The 12758-nt window shown below is 36.9% G+C and overlaps 1 protein-coding gene across 14 annotated transcripts in view; it reads right to left on the reverse strand.

The window, feature by feature from the left end:
• The window catches only part of SLC4A7 (solute carrier family 4 member 7), a 551990-nt gene that overhangs the window by 438197 nt on the left and 101035 nt on the right, over positions 1 to 12758 (reverse strand). For 8 of the 14 annotated variants that reach the window (XM_063452201.1, XM_063452200.1, XM_063452196.1 and 5 more), the window contains exons 6-8: positions 10645 to 10833; positions 5126 to 5458; positions 145 to 260 (exon numbers count right to left, since the gene is read on the reverse strand). In XM_063452201.1, the coding sequence (XP_063308271.1) occupies positions 145 to 260; positions 5126 to 5458; positions 10645 to 10833 (638 nt within the window). The remainder of the gene's footprint in view (positions 1 to 144; positions 261 to 5125; positions 5459 to 10644; positions 10834 to 12758) is intronic. The other 6 variants (XM_063452206.1, XM_063452203.1, XM_063452202.1 and 3 more) reach the window with 3 other exon arrangements.

Here is a 12758-nt window from a genome sequence, read left to right on the forward strand (position 1 = left end):
CCATTTCATCTCTTTGAATTCATTATAGAGCCTGGAGTCCCCTGGCAGTGTCCCTCCATTCAATGTTAAGCCATTTTAGAGCAGTCCGGCCCCTTCTGGAGATGTGGCTAAGGCAGAGATTACACGCCCCAACATATTGCGTACCTTGCTTGAGCCAACTGTAGTATTTTCTTGGCTTCCTCCTGTTCCATTTCGTTTGAGCTCAGACACTTTTCCGATATCCATATTTGCTGGCATTGACTGAGGTGAAGAAAGCAGCCCTAAAACAAAGATATTAGTTAGAGAGAACTGTAGTAGGGGGCTGGTCGGGTGCATGGTGAAGTGAAATGTGTGTGAAGTTTTGAAAGCACTGTGCAGGTTAATACAACAGTTGTGCTAAATTAATTAACAGATGCACACACTTCTTTCTCTCTTACTGATTAAAATACAGAAACGTGCAGAAAACAGAGCACATTCAAAACTAGGTGTAATGCAGTCCATGTGGCACTAAAATAAAGAAAAGATGAGGGTCGGATACTTCACTCCTGGGTTAAGTATGTAAGAACAGTGAAATAACCACAACATTCCAAAATTTTTGTTTTTAGTTGGCATTTTTATTAAGCACTTTATATTTTGATGTGCTTTAAAAAGAGTATTGTATATATTCACAAATATAATATTAAATAAATACTACTAAAATGGTTAACTTAGTGATTTTAAAATCCACCTTCAAACACAACCAATATTCCTGGTTTTAGCAACAAAGAATTTTGTAATTCCTAAACTACACAAAAGTTGTGGTACTGAAACCATTTTTGGAGACCCTTTAATCTGAGATGTTAGTATTCTACTAGTGCCGGAGTGGACAAGCGTGGCTCCTCAGCTTTTCTAAAATGACATCTCCCATGATGCTTTTCCATTCTTAAGCCATAAACCACTTCTCTGTTCTCTTGTAACATGTTGCAAACATTACAAAAAAAATTAGAAAAAAAAGTAATAATCAAGCTGACACAAAGGCAACCATATAGATAAATAGCCCAAAAATGTAAGAAGCAAATACAATATGTTTACAAACCACATCACTCTCACTCAAGTTTGTAATGGAGTCTGCTATAGCACATGACATTAAACCTTATGTTTGATCTACTTGTAGCAGTAGCAAATAATATCAGATTTCTTGTTGGTGTACTGCCGTTTCTCTTCACTCAAAAATGTTTTACTTTAAAATGTAAAATAATGTATTGATAATGGGGGTGATTCACTAAACCAAGAATTATAGGGAATTGACATGGATATTACAAATTGCAGGCAAATAAAACATTTAGAAAAATAGCCATTCAATTCCCCAAATTGGAAATTTTAAAAAATGTCCCAAATTGCTAGACTTTTAAATAAATCCCATTATTGTTAAAGGTGCAATATTTAGAATGAAATACCAAAAGTGATTACAGGCTGTCCTTATAGTGTTGATACTGTTTCTAGAAATGTGTAAATATTAAAATATTCTTCCAAACTGAAAAATATATATAAAGGAAAATAAAAGTCATTAAATTGTATAATCTGACCCTGCAACAAGGGCTGGAATCTTCAGGTCGAGGAGGTCCGAGTGAGCAGCTACACAGGTAATTTGAACATGCGAGAATTGCTCAATATTATTGATTAGCTCAACCACTGATACATACATATGTCTAAACTGCAATAATCCATAACTGATAGCATGCTTGTGTGGACTTTACCTGAATGGAACAATGGCCACATACAGCACAGCTGCACATGATGAGGATGCCAGCATAGTGATATATTTACACAAATGCAAAGCTAAATACAGTTAGAGCAAGCAAGCAGAACACTCCATACACAATACCAGGTCATCTATACAAAGAATAAGGTCATTGCAAAAATATCACACCTCTAATAACAACAATCATAGCAGCAATTTAGGTTGCTACTAATGGCCTTTGTTATTTTCACATCTTAAATACCAAAATTCTCATTCAAATGAAAAACCTACAGCCAAGGTTGAAACAAAAGTTAGAAAAAGTAATACAAAAGTATTAATTCCCCATTGTCTTGATGTGCACAAGGTTTTTTTTTTTTTTAGACATACAGCAATTTAAAAAATCTGAATGAACAGTAAAACCCCCGGGTGGACCTAGGTTTAAAGGGACAGTCCAGGCAACAAAACCACTTAACTCCACGGAGGCGATTATGGTGCTAGCATCCCCTAGTGCAGTCCCATTGCTCAGTGCTAAAGGAACACAATAGGGTCGGGAATACAAACATGTATTCCTGACCATATAGTGTTAAAACACCATCTAGCCCCCCCCCCCCCCCCCCCCACCTTGCCCTGCTATATATAGTGAAATCTTTCTTGTATCCAAGTCTGCAGCTGCTGCTTCTGATCCACCTGCTTGGCTGACATCATCAGAAGTGATTCTGTAAGTCAATCACAATGCTTTCCCATAGGACTGGCAGAGACTGTCAAAGAGACAGATCTGGGGCAGAGCCAGCACAAGCCAAACACAGCCCTGTCCAATCAGAATCTCCTCATAGAGATGAATTGAATCACTGCATCTCTATGAGGAAAGTTCAGTGTCTGCATGCAGAGGGTGGAGCCACTGAATGGCAGTGCTGCTTACTTTGCAGCACTGCTTCAGGAAGCACCTTTTAGTGGCCATCTGAGGAGTGGCCAGTGGAGTTATCCCTAGGCTGTAATGTAAACACTGTATTTTCTCTTTAAAGACAGTGTTTAATGCAAAAAGCCTGAAGGGAATGAGTATATTCACAAGAATAAATACAATAAGCTGTAGCTGTTCTGGTGACTATAGTGTCCCTTTAACATGTTTAGAAAAACTTTGACAATGAGTGAAGTTCCTTGGGCCCACATGGCTACTCCTCCCCACTTGAAATATGGTTAAGGCAAATCTGCATTAGCCATACCAATCCATAGCTGACATGGATGACAATGATCCTGCTGAATCTCTCAGCCAATCACTGCCATCCAGTGCTGAATGAGAATCGTTATCCCACGTAACAGAGAGGGGAAAAGCTGAAGGCATCTGGAGACCCACATTCTGTGTTAAACCAATTGAAATTACTAATTTATTTCATACTTAACATTTGGAAGGCACCAGGGGACTCAAAACACTTTGATGAGATTAAGTGGTTATGATGCCTAGAGGGTCCCTCTAGCAAATACAAACCCATTACATCAATAGATACTGATTTACAGAACAGTTTCCAAGCAAGCCTAACTAATGTTCTAAAATATGGACTGTAGAAAATAAAAGAGAAAAAAAAGTCTTGATTTTGAAAGCAACAATATGTGATGTTGCAAGAGGGTGTGTTAGATCATAGAGTACACTGAAACAGGAATTTAGACGACTTATTTCCTGAATCTGTTACATGCAGTTTTAAGGATTTAAAGTTCCTTCATCAAGAATAAAAAATATTTAAAGGGACACTATAGTCACCAGAACAAGTACAGCTTAATGTAATTATTAATCAGCTGATGGAGACATTTACCTGCTAGTGGATTGGGCCCCACGAAAGTGGTTAATTACATGGTAGGGTTTTTAAGGAGGTCAGGAACGGCAGCTCGGTCACTTTGCCCCTGACATCAGCGTCTGAGCACGCCGAACCGCACGTCGGGCGTTTCTTTCCATTGTCACTATATTTTTTTCCCACTTAGGTAGCACTATGCACAGTTTGATTTAAGTATATTATTTGTAGTCTATAGGGATTTTTGGTGCAGGTAGGCACTAGCTTCATGCGTTGCCGAGGTAAACAGGAATAGCAATTATTTTTGCTCCTTTACTTATCCCCTGAATACCAATATATCTGGCTCCTCATGATTGAGAGACTCTATTTAGTGGATAGTTTGTGGTGATTATGTTCTGTGTGAAACCTTAATCCTCACTTGGTACACTTAGGGATCTGTTCTCTCTTTTTTCACTTTACTCCCTATAAGGTGTTCCTCACTTGGGTGCTGGGGTCTCTCTTTCTTTACAGATGGGGGAGTCCCATTAGAACTTTTTTCTTGTGGATTTCCCGATTGAGACCCTGTACCTTTCTCTAGTAGGTGGGATATTATACAGGGGGGTTTCTTCTGGTTTACCCCACAGTAAAACCTACCTGCCCAGTGGTGGATATCATGAGGTGGCTTTTTATACAGCAGTATGAGAAACTGTTGGACTCCACCTTTTCCCTCATTACATAGACCCAATTAGGCTTACATCTTCAATATTGAGCTATTTGGTATATTTACTTTTTAACATAAGATGCCAGTGGACACGTTTTTGCTGAATTTAAAGGGGGACAAGGGGGGGCGGGGAATTAAAATGATTTGTTACCATTGTAGGGTTTAGAAATACACTTTTGTGTTCCTGACCCTATAGTGTTCCATTAAAGTTTCCTGTTTAGATATTTTTTTTCAAAGTACTTTGGATGTTCACCATGGAAAATATTATGCTATGAAAATATTATGTATTCTGGGTGTACATCATATCACATATGATGTATTTATGTATTTATTTCTAAATGTTCACTTCCTACACAGGAACTACTTGTGCAAAAATATCAAAATAATGGAAAAAACAAAAAAACAAGATCCCAACAGATATTACTGCGTGATGGTTTCCTCTTCTTAAATAAATGCCCTTTCTGTTTTATTCAAAACAAACCTTTCAGGCAATTCTTTCTGCTGTAGTTTTGTTTACTTTAAACATGGGATGGTTTCAATTAAATCGCAGGCTCTTTGCAGGGGGTAAAATAGTATCAATCTTTACATGCCATTTTTATTCCTGAATACATGCTTTTTAAAAATCTTTACTTCTCTTAGAAATATTATGAAATATAATGCAATGGATAGCATTAGAGTAGAAAAGGAAAAAATGCCCCAAAAACTCTTTTCTTCATGTTTCTAGAAACCTACGTTGAACAAACTGGAAACTGCAAAGAGAGATTAAATTATGACTACATATAATATATTTATGGCAGTAGCTTAATGAATGCACTGCAAACTTCAAAAGCATGCACAAGGGATGTAACTAATGCTAATTACTTATGCTTAAGCAATGTGCTCAAAGGCATTCCAGTGTGAGTGAAGTTGCAAGGTGCATCACACAGGTAGAAGTGAAATAGTTGCCTGAGTCAATATTGCCATCATTTTCCTTCTTCTCTTCCTGGATCTCCTGCTCCTCAACGTCTTCTTCAGGCGGGTGAATTATTACAGATGGAATAACATCACAAGCCAATGAGTGAGGCACAGGGTCCCACTGCTCACTTTGTTGGGAACTTGTAGAAGCCAGCCGATTGAAACTAGGGCTCCGGGGAGGGGTGTTTTGGGGGGATGGCACAGGTGAAGTACGCCTGGAGCCTGTTGGGGTCCCAGCTCTTGAAGGAGGTAGAAGATAATTGAGCAGGAGAGATAGGCGAGATTCTGCTCGCAATGAGTTACGGGAGGCGGAAAGGCCTTCCCCTGAGGTAAAACAAGAAATACAAAGAAACACTCTTTTTAAAATAAATGAATATCTAACGTTTTGGCACATTTTACACATCAAATTCCAAACCACGGCCTTAAAGAGGCAAAAACATGCATTAAGTAAAAAATAGGTACAATGAATGTCCATGCTGTTAAAGAGTAAAGGACTTACTTCTACAAAGTCCCAAGCAGTTACGTTTAATTGGTTACATTTTCTTTTAACAAATGTAAAGAATTAATTACCAATAAAAAACTATTACATACACGTTGCCACTTATATATAATAGGAAAAAACACATACTTATTTATTGTCTACAACAATAGATGAGACAATGCTTATAAAATATGTATATGTGTATGCCTTATCTGTCTCTGTATAAATCTACCTATCTATCGATGTATCCATCCATCCGTTCATCCATCGAACCACCCACCTACCTACCTATCACAAGAAGCCACTGACAGTCTTACTAAAGGCAAGTTGGCCAGATGTGTGCTAGCTTTTAAAAACCGAAGAATTATCATAATTATCCGATACAAACCCCAATCAGACCCAACATTTGCCCACTCTCAGCCCTGCACTGCTGGGCTTAGTTCAAACAAAGAGCTTGTGGGTGTAGTGGAGGAAGTGAGTGGTGCCAAACTAACCCCAGATAAGAAGTCAAATTGTTCTAAAATTAATTGACTACTTACACTGGCACTGGAGTGGTTATGGCGGTTGTAGTGTTCCTTTAATAAAATGGTTTTGTTGTCTAGATTTCTTCTGATAATTTTTACATAAACATACCTCTGTCTAGACATTAGTATTATTAAAAGTCTTCACAGAATAGCCAAACACTGTCAATGCCTGTCATAGAAGATGTCATGCTTCTATGAAGCACCTGATTGGCAAAAAGCAGCAAGTGCCATACATGCCCCCAGGTTCCCAATAAGAAGCACTAGATATGACGAGAGATCATCTATCAGAATTATCTCAAAAGATGAGGGGCAACAGCCAGTGGGAGACTGCATTGCACTGAATCAATGGACAGTTTTTCTGTGTTAAGCAAAAACCTGAAACACTGTTATTCTATCCTACTGTATATTATGAATTTAGTAGTAAAACTATGGATATACAATAAGAACATAGTTACAAAAGTATTTAATACAAACTTACAAAAATGAAAATATCTTTACTTCCTATTTTGGTTCTAATACTTAGATTTTGTACGTCTCCCACCTACAACAGTTCTGTGTGTATACATAAAGTTCTTTTTACACAAACAGAAGTGGCTTTATGGAACTTGTGTTATGTAAATGTTGACATGGTTACTTACTATAGACAATTACGTACATTTATAAAAAGGTTATAAATATCAAAGCATTGGTGAGAACTGGTAAAATCAGGCAGGAGAAAAAAATTAAAGGGACACTATAGTCACCAGAACAGCTACAGCTTAATGTGGTTGTTCTGGTGAGTATGATAGATCCCTTTAGGCTTTTTTCATACAAACACTGCCTTTTCAGAGAAAAGGCAGTGTTTACATTGCCTCTAGGGACACCTCCAAGTGGCCACTTCTTAAATGGCCACTGGAGGGGCTTCCTGGGTCAGTGCTGCCGAAAAAGCAGCTCTGATGTTCAGCGTCTCCACGCTCTCCATGGAGACGCTGAATTTTCCTCATAGAGATGCATTCATCAATGCATCTCTATGAGGAGGTCCTGATTGGCCAAAATGGCATTTGGCCCCGCCCCATGCCGATTTTAGCCAATCCAATGCTTTCCCTATGCCATTTTGATGATGCCACAAAGGGGGCGGAGCCAGCATCAGCAGACCCGTGTGGAAATAAGGTGAGTTTTAAACTTTTATAAGGGGCCTAAGGGGGGCAAGCCACCTAAATGGTGGGTTAAACACTATAGGGTCATGAATACATGTTTGTGTTCCTGACCCTATAGTGTTCCTTTAAGGCATAAGAACACATACTTCTGAAATATTGTAAAACTATTGTTTGGTGTATTCCAAAGCATATATCTGAAAATATTCCGTTAAACTGGACTGAACAATCATTCGAGAATCAGAACAAAAGCCAAAACAAAAATAATATAAAGCCAGGGACCCATAACTGTGACAGTTTTTTCTTCTTTAAAACAGGTTAGCCATGTTTCTCGTACGTTTACTTCAAATAGATATATTTATATATAAAAAGATATATATATATATATATATATATATATCTAAATATAAAAAGAACCATGCATGCCCTGGTCTTTCCAAGATTAGTGGGAGTTACTCTCCCTAGTGGCAGGTACCACAATTGTAATGCAAGCAGCTGAAATAGTAGTAACTAGCAGTAATTTTACGGCAAAATCCTTTCCTTGCAGTGGACTACGATTAAAAATTAACCTCTATACTATCACTACATAATAACTACTACACTAAACTAACACCAAACATTAACCCCCTACACAATCTTAACTCTTCCATGAATCATTAACAGCTACACAGCTAAATACTAAGCCTAACCTAAAATATGTAATAGAAGAGATACAAGGCATAGCGTGTATTATTTAAATAAATATATATATATATACATACATATATATATATATACACAAACACACACACACACACACACACACACACACACACACTACATAAATATCTATACTATGTTCACATTATAAAAGCAGATCCATAAGGCTATGAACTGTTTAAATATCTACAACAAAATCCCCATTCATTCACAAGATTACTCACTCAATCTCACTTCCTCGGTCTCAGAGCTTACACAGTACATAAATGATCAAATGCCACAAGAGATCATATACTGCAAAATACAAATGAAATTTTATTTCACAATGCAACCAACATGTTATCAATCCCTGAGTAATGTATTCAGAGATGCCTAATCAAAACAAAAGGCCAAATGTCCTAAATTTGATTTAAGTGGATCGATACTAGACAGTGCATACGGCAATGTTCCATATGCAAAAATCAATAAAAACAGGAAGCATGACACAAAACAGAATTGTAGTTAATTACTTTTTATCCAACTCAACTGTAAGTCTTCTGGACTTTTTGCTGCTACATACAATACGCGCACACATTTCCTCCTCCCCCATTTAACTTCTTCCTATATCTAACCTTGCTACTACAGAATTTTTTGATCTACATTGCCTATGGTGCACTGCTAGAAGAATGCATCTTGGGAAATGTAGTTCAGAGGTATCTAATGTGTCAAGGTCAGCCATCATTCATAATTAATGATGGCTGCAAGGTTTGTCTCAAATTATATTGTGCTAGGGAATTTGCTAAGATTTTCTACCCTAGAGAACAAAAGACAGCTCAAGCAAAACCAATACACGGTAATATGAGAGAGTATAAATATTCTTGTTTTTTTTAAATTTTAAAAGACTATGGAACATATGTTGCAAGACTTTTTAATGTTGACTCTTCTGATGATTTAAAAGAAGACTTCAAAGTAAGGTAGGAAGGGTTTTTAGACGAGGGGATAATTGAAAAAGTGCAGGACAATTGCTGAAAAAACTGCATAAAGCTCAAGTCTACATTGTATATGCTATGCACCAGGTGTTTCATAAATGTCGCAATGACTGCATATCTTTAGGGGCTGTGAAGATTGACGAACAACATGCCATGTGTGGTAAAGGTGAGGTAGTAAAGTTAAAATGACAACTGGAGAACATGTCAAACAACATGTCTCGGATAATAAGTGATCTGGGTCATTGAAACGCTTATTAAATCTTACAGAAATAGGTTGGATGAGGTATGAAAAGTGGTCATGTAGGTTAATAAGTACATAGCATGAAAATGCTGTAAGAATCTAAAAAAAACAAAGACAAACAAATCTACATATGGACAAATTGGTGGGACACGATGTGTAAGTTTAACTATTTTCGAGCTATGGTAGTAAATGATGTATAGAGATTAAGCTGTCAATTTGAGGTTATATTTACTCAATAATTGCTAATGCCGTACTTTTTAATGTTTCTGATGTGCAGGACAGACAGACAGACAGACACTTTTTTTTTTTTTTTTACTGGTCCCATAGAGATAGAATGTTTTTACTGCTCTTCTACTATAAAAAGAATTCTACACCTTTATAGTTTCAGACGCCCAGAATAACTGTGAAGTTGAATGTAGATTTTTGCATATATCTGTATGACTTTACTTTCAACATGTACTGTCAGGCTTAACCTCTCAAACGCGAATGGTCAGCCACTGCTGCTGGATTCGACTTAACCGATGACCCATGATATAGTCCACGGATCAGAACCAGTTTGGAAACCTACAGTGGTACCAAGGAACACCTCTTTAAAACATCCACAGAGAGCACCTACCACTGTTCAGCACATAATATTTACATAGTGTAAACATTATAATGAAAACAAATAAGAGGCCTAAATTATTCCAGAATAGTCTGATGTTAACCTTCTGCTTACGAGGTTAAACCATCACATTTGCTGTATAAGATATAGGTGTTGAAGTAAATTAAGTACAACATGTAAGATAGAGCAAAATCAAATTTTAGAAAGTTGATTATAGGATTAAAGCAGCAGCGAAATCCAAATTTAATTAAGTCAAATTTAAAATAGTTTTGCCGAACCTGGGAACTTTCTACACGGATCGAGCAAGAAACTCTTGTAACTTACAACAAAATTATTCTACGTTAATAGTAATTTGTTTTATTTAATTGGTTTAGTAATAATGCCTACTAGAAACACTAACATCATAACATTTGGAGCTTCAAGAACCCTCTGTACAAGCAGGGACCTTAGAGTAAAAAATCCAATGGGATGTTTCCGTATGGTCAGATTACTAATAATCTTTAAATAAAAGCTCATGGATGCGAATTTGTCCATAAACACCAAATCTGGAGTAAAACCCCCGAGATTAAGAGCCAACTCTCAAAAGTTCACAGGTACAGCATTGCTTCTACTTCTACTTTATTTTCTACAATGCAAAGCTTTATAGATTTTATTACTTTGGCAGCGAAAAGTAAAGTTTTGATCACAAGAAGCAAAAAAAAAAAAATAAGAGATTAAATATCCGTGATCATTTTGAAAACAAATTATGCATTACAACACTGATAGCCAAGGATGAGATAGCTGCTGCTTTAAGAAGACATGAAGCAATCTGGTAATAGCGAAATTGGTTAGAATAAGCTGCTTATCACAACTTATCTCACCGTTTCGTTCAAGTAAGTGAGGATCAGAATGTTTCTTGCCTATGTCAGCGAAGGATCTCACTAATGGAATTCGGTTACTGAACTTCTTCTCGTTCTGATGGTGATGCCTCCTCAGCAAGGCTTCCCGCACTTGCTCCCTCATCGTTTCATCCATATGACCGGACCCAATCATATTATCCAGCGCCATATCTGAGAAAATAATAGAGATTATCAGACAGTGGATTTAAACATTTGCAAAAATCTACTGATGCAATTACCAGCTTGTTTTACCCTATTCTAAAGAAATGTACCTTCACGATATGACACAGTCTACAAACAATATGCACATTTACAGTGAAGTAGACTTCATATATTACATGAAATCTCTACATACAGCCCTGCAAATCAGCTTCATGCAATCTCCGATCTCAGGTCGTTTTCTCTTGTAAGTCATTAATGCTCCAAAATAATGTAAAAGCAAGAAACACCATGAAAACACATCTGTCTATATCTATTTTAATGAGTTCCTTCTTCCAAACTATAATAATCTAAATGTAACATAAATGAATTCCCCATCAACCTCTGTCTAGATTTTAAGGACCTTTATTATTTTCTACATTGCATAATATTCATGAAATATGAGTGTTTCTACAAAAAAAACCTCTCCCCCTTCCCATTATATTGTGCTGTGCAATGACTTTGACCTTTTGTAAATAATACATATATGTACATAATTTCGCATTTAAAATACCGGACCTATTAGATTGTTATTTATTTATTTTTTTCAGTTAGTTTTTACAGTCATACTGCCGCCACGTTCTTCCCACCATACTTCTTTGGTTCCTGATGACGTTATGTGCTAGGAGTCGTTGTCACTATAATACTATTTTCATTGGGTCCAAGTAGAGTCACATGAGACACTCCATAGATAATCTTGCACATGTGCAATAAGGTGCAATAATAGGGATCTACTGCGCATCGAGTGAGATCATGTTCCTATCACTCATCACGACCCTGCCTTTTTCCAAAGATGGCCAGTTACATAGAACAAATGAGTGGCTACTACATCTAATGTGTAATTTTGATTGTGTTCAAAGAAATTCCAACAGAGTCAAAATGAGCTTTATAAAGATTCTATCTTCATGAAAATCTCAAAAGTGATAGATACCCTTTAAAAGGTTTAAACAACCTTTTAACAACCTCTCGAATAACTGCCAGACAGCACAATTAGCATTAATAGTACTTGTGCTGAGAACATTATACTCTCAACATGCTTCAGACTTCCTCTTCCTGAGAAGTATCTTATTTGCTTTTTTTGAAATTGCCTCGATAAGTTTTATAGATGCAATCAAGAAGTGGCGTAGTAAACACATAATGCCCATACTATAAAGAGATTCGCAGCAAACAGTTTTAGAAAAATATTTACAGGGTTATTCACAAAAGTGAGAATTCTAAGTGAATTTAAAGTGATTTCCAAATTTCAGGTCAATATAGCCGAAATGGGAAAATCCGTCAGCTATTTTTCCGGTTCGGCTACTATGGCCTTAAATGTGAAATTTACTTTGATTTGTCACTTTAGTAAATAGCTCTGTAAGTATACAGTTTGTAATGATTTAATGCCTTCTTACAAGTGACCAGTCTATTTTAATAATCACTCGCTAATGTTAATCCTCTAGTTAACAGTGTTTGACACATGTCTAAATGAACATGATCACAAAATGACTGGAGTGTTCCTTTTGACTAACGTATGTGAAAGGTATTTGAGTATGCGAGCTGACAAAGTGACCTCTGCTAAAGGCTGCACAGAGAGATCCTATTAGAAACACATGGTGGGTCAGTCAAACAAATGACAACCAGAGAGGATTAAATGTCCTGGAGCAAAAATGATTGCATAATACCATTAAAATCCGGGTTAGACAGCAGAGAACCTGTCTGTCGCCCATAGGGTCCCTAAGCATTATGGGGGATGCAGCTTTACAACAGCTGAGAGTTCCCTCTTGGTTAACTCTAATTACATTAACCCGTTTTGCTTTTTGCAATGAACAGAGAAATAAAACAATAGCTGAGGCATGGAATGTGTTTGTTTGTGAAAATATGTTATTTCCTCATTTATTAGACCAGGACTTTCAGACTCA

Source organism: Pelobates fuscus, chromosome 4 (genome assembly GCF_036172605.1).
Source record: "Pelobates fuscus isolate aPelFus1 chromosome 4, aPelFus1.pri, whole genome shotgun sequence".
NCBI lineage: Eukaryota > Metazoa > Chordata > Amphibia > Anura > Pelobatidae > Pelobates > Pelobates fuscus.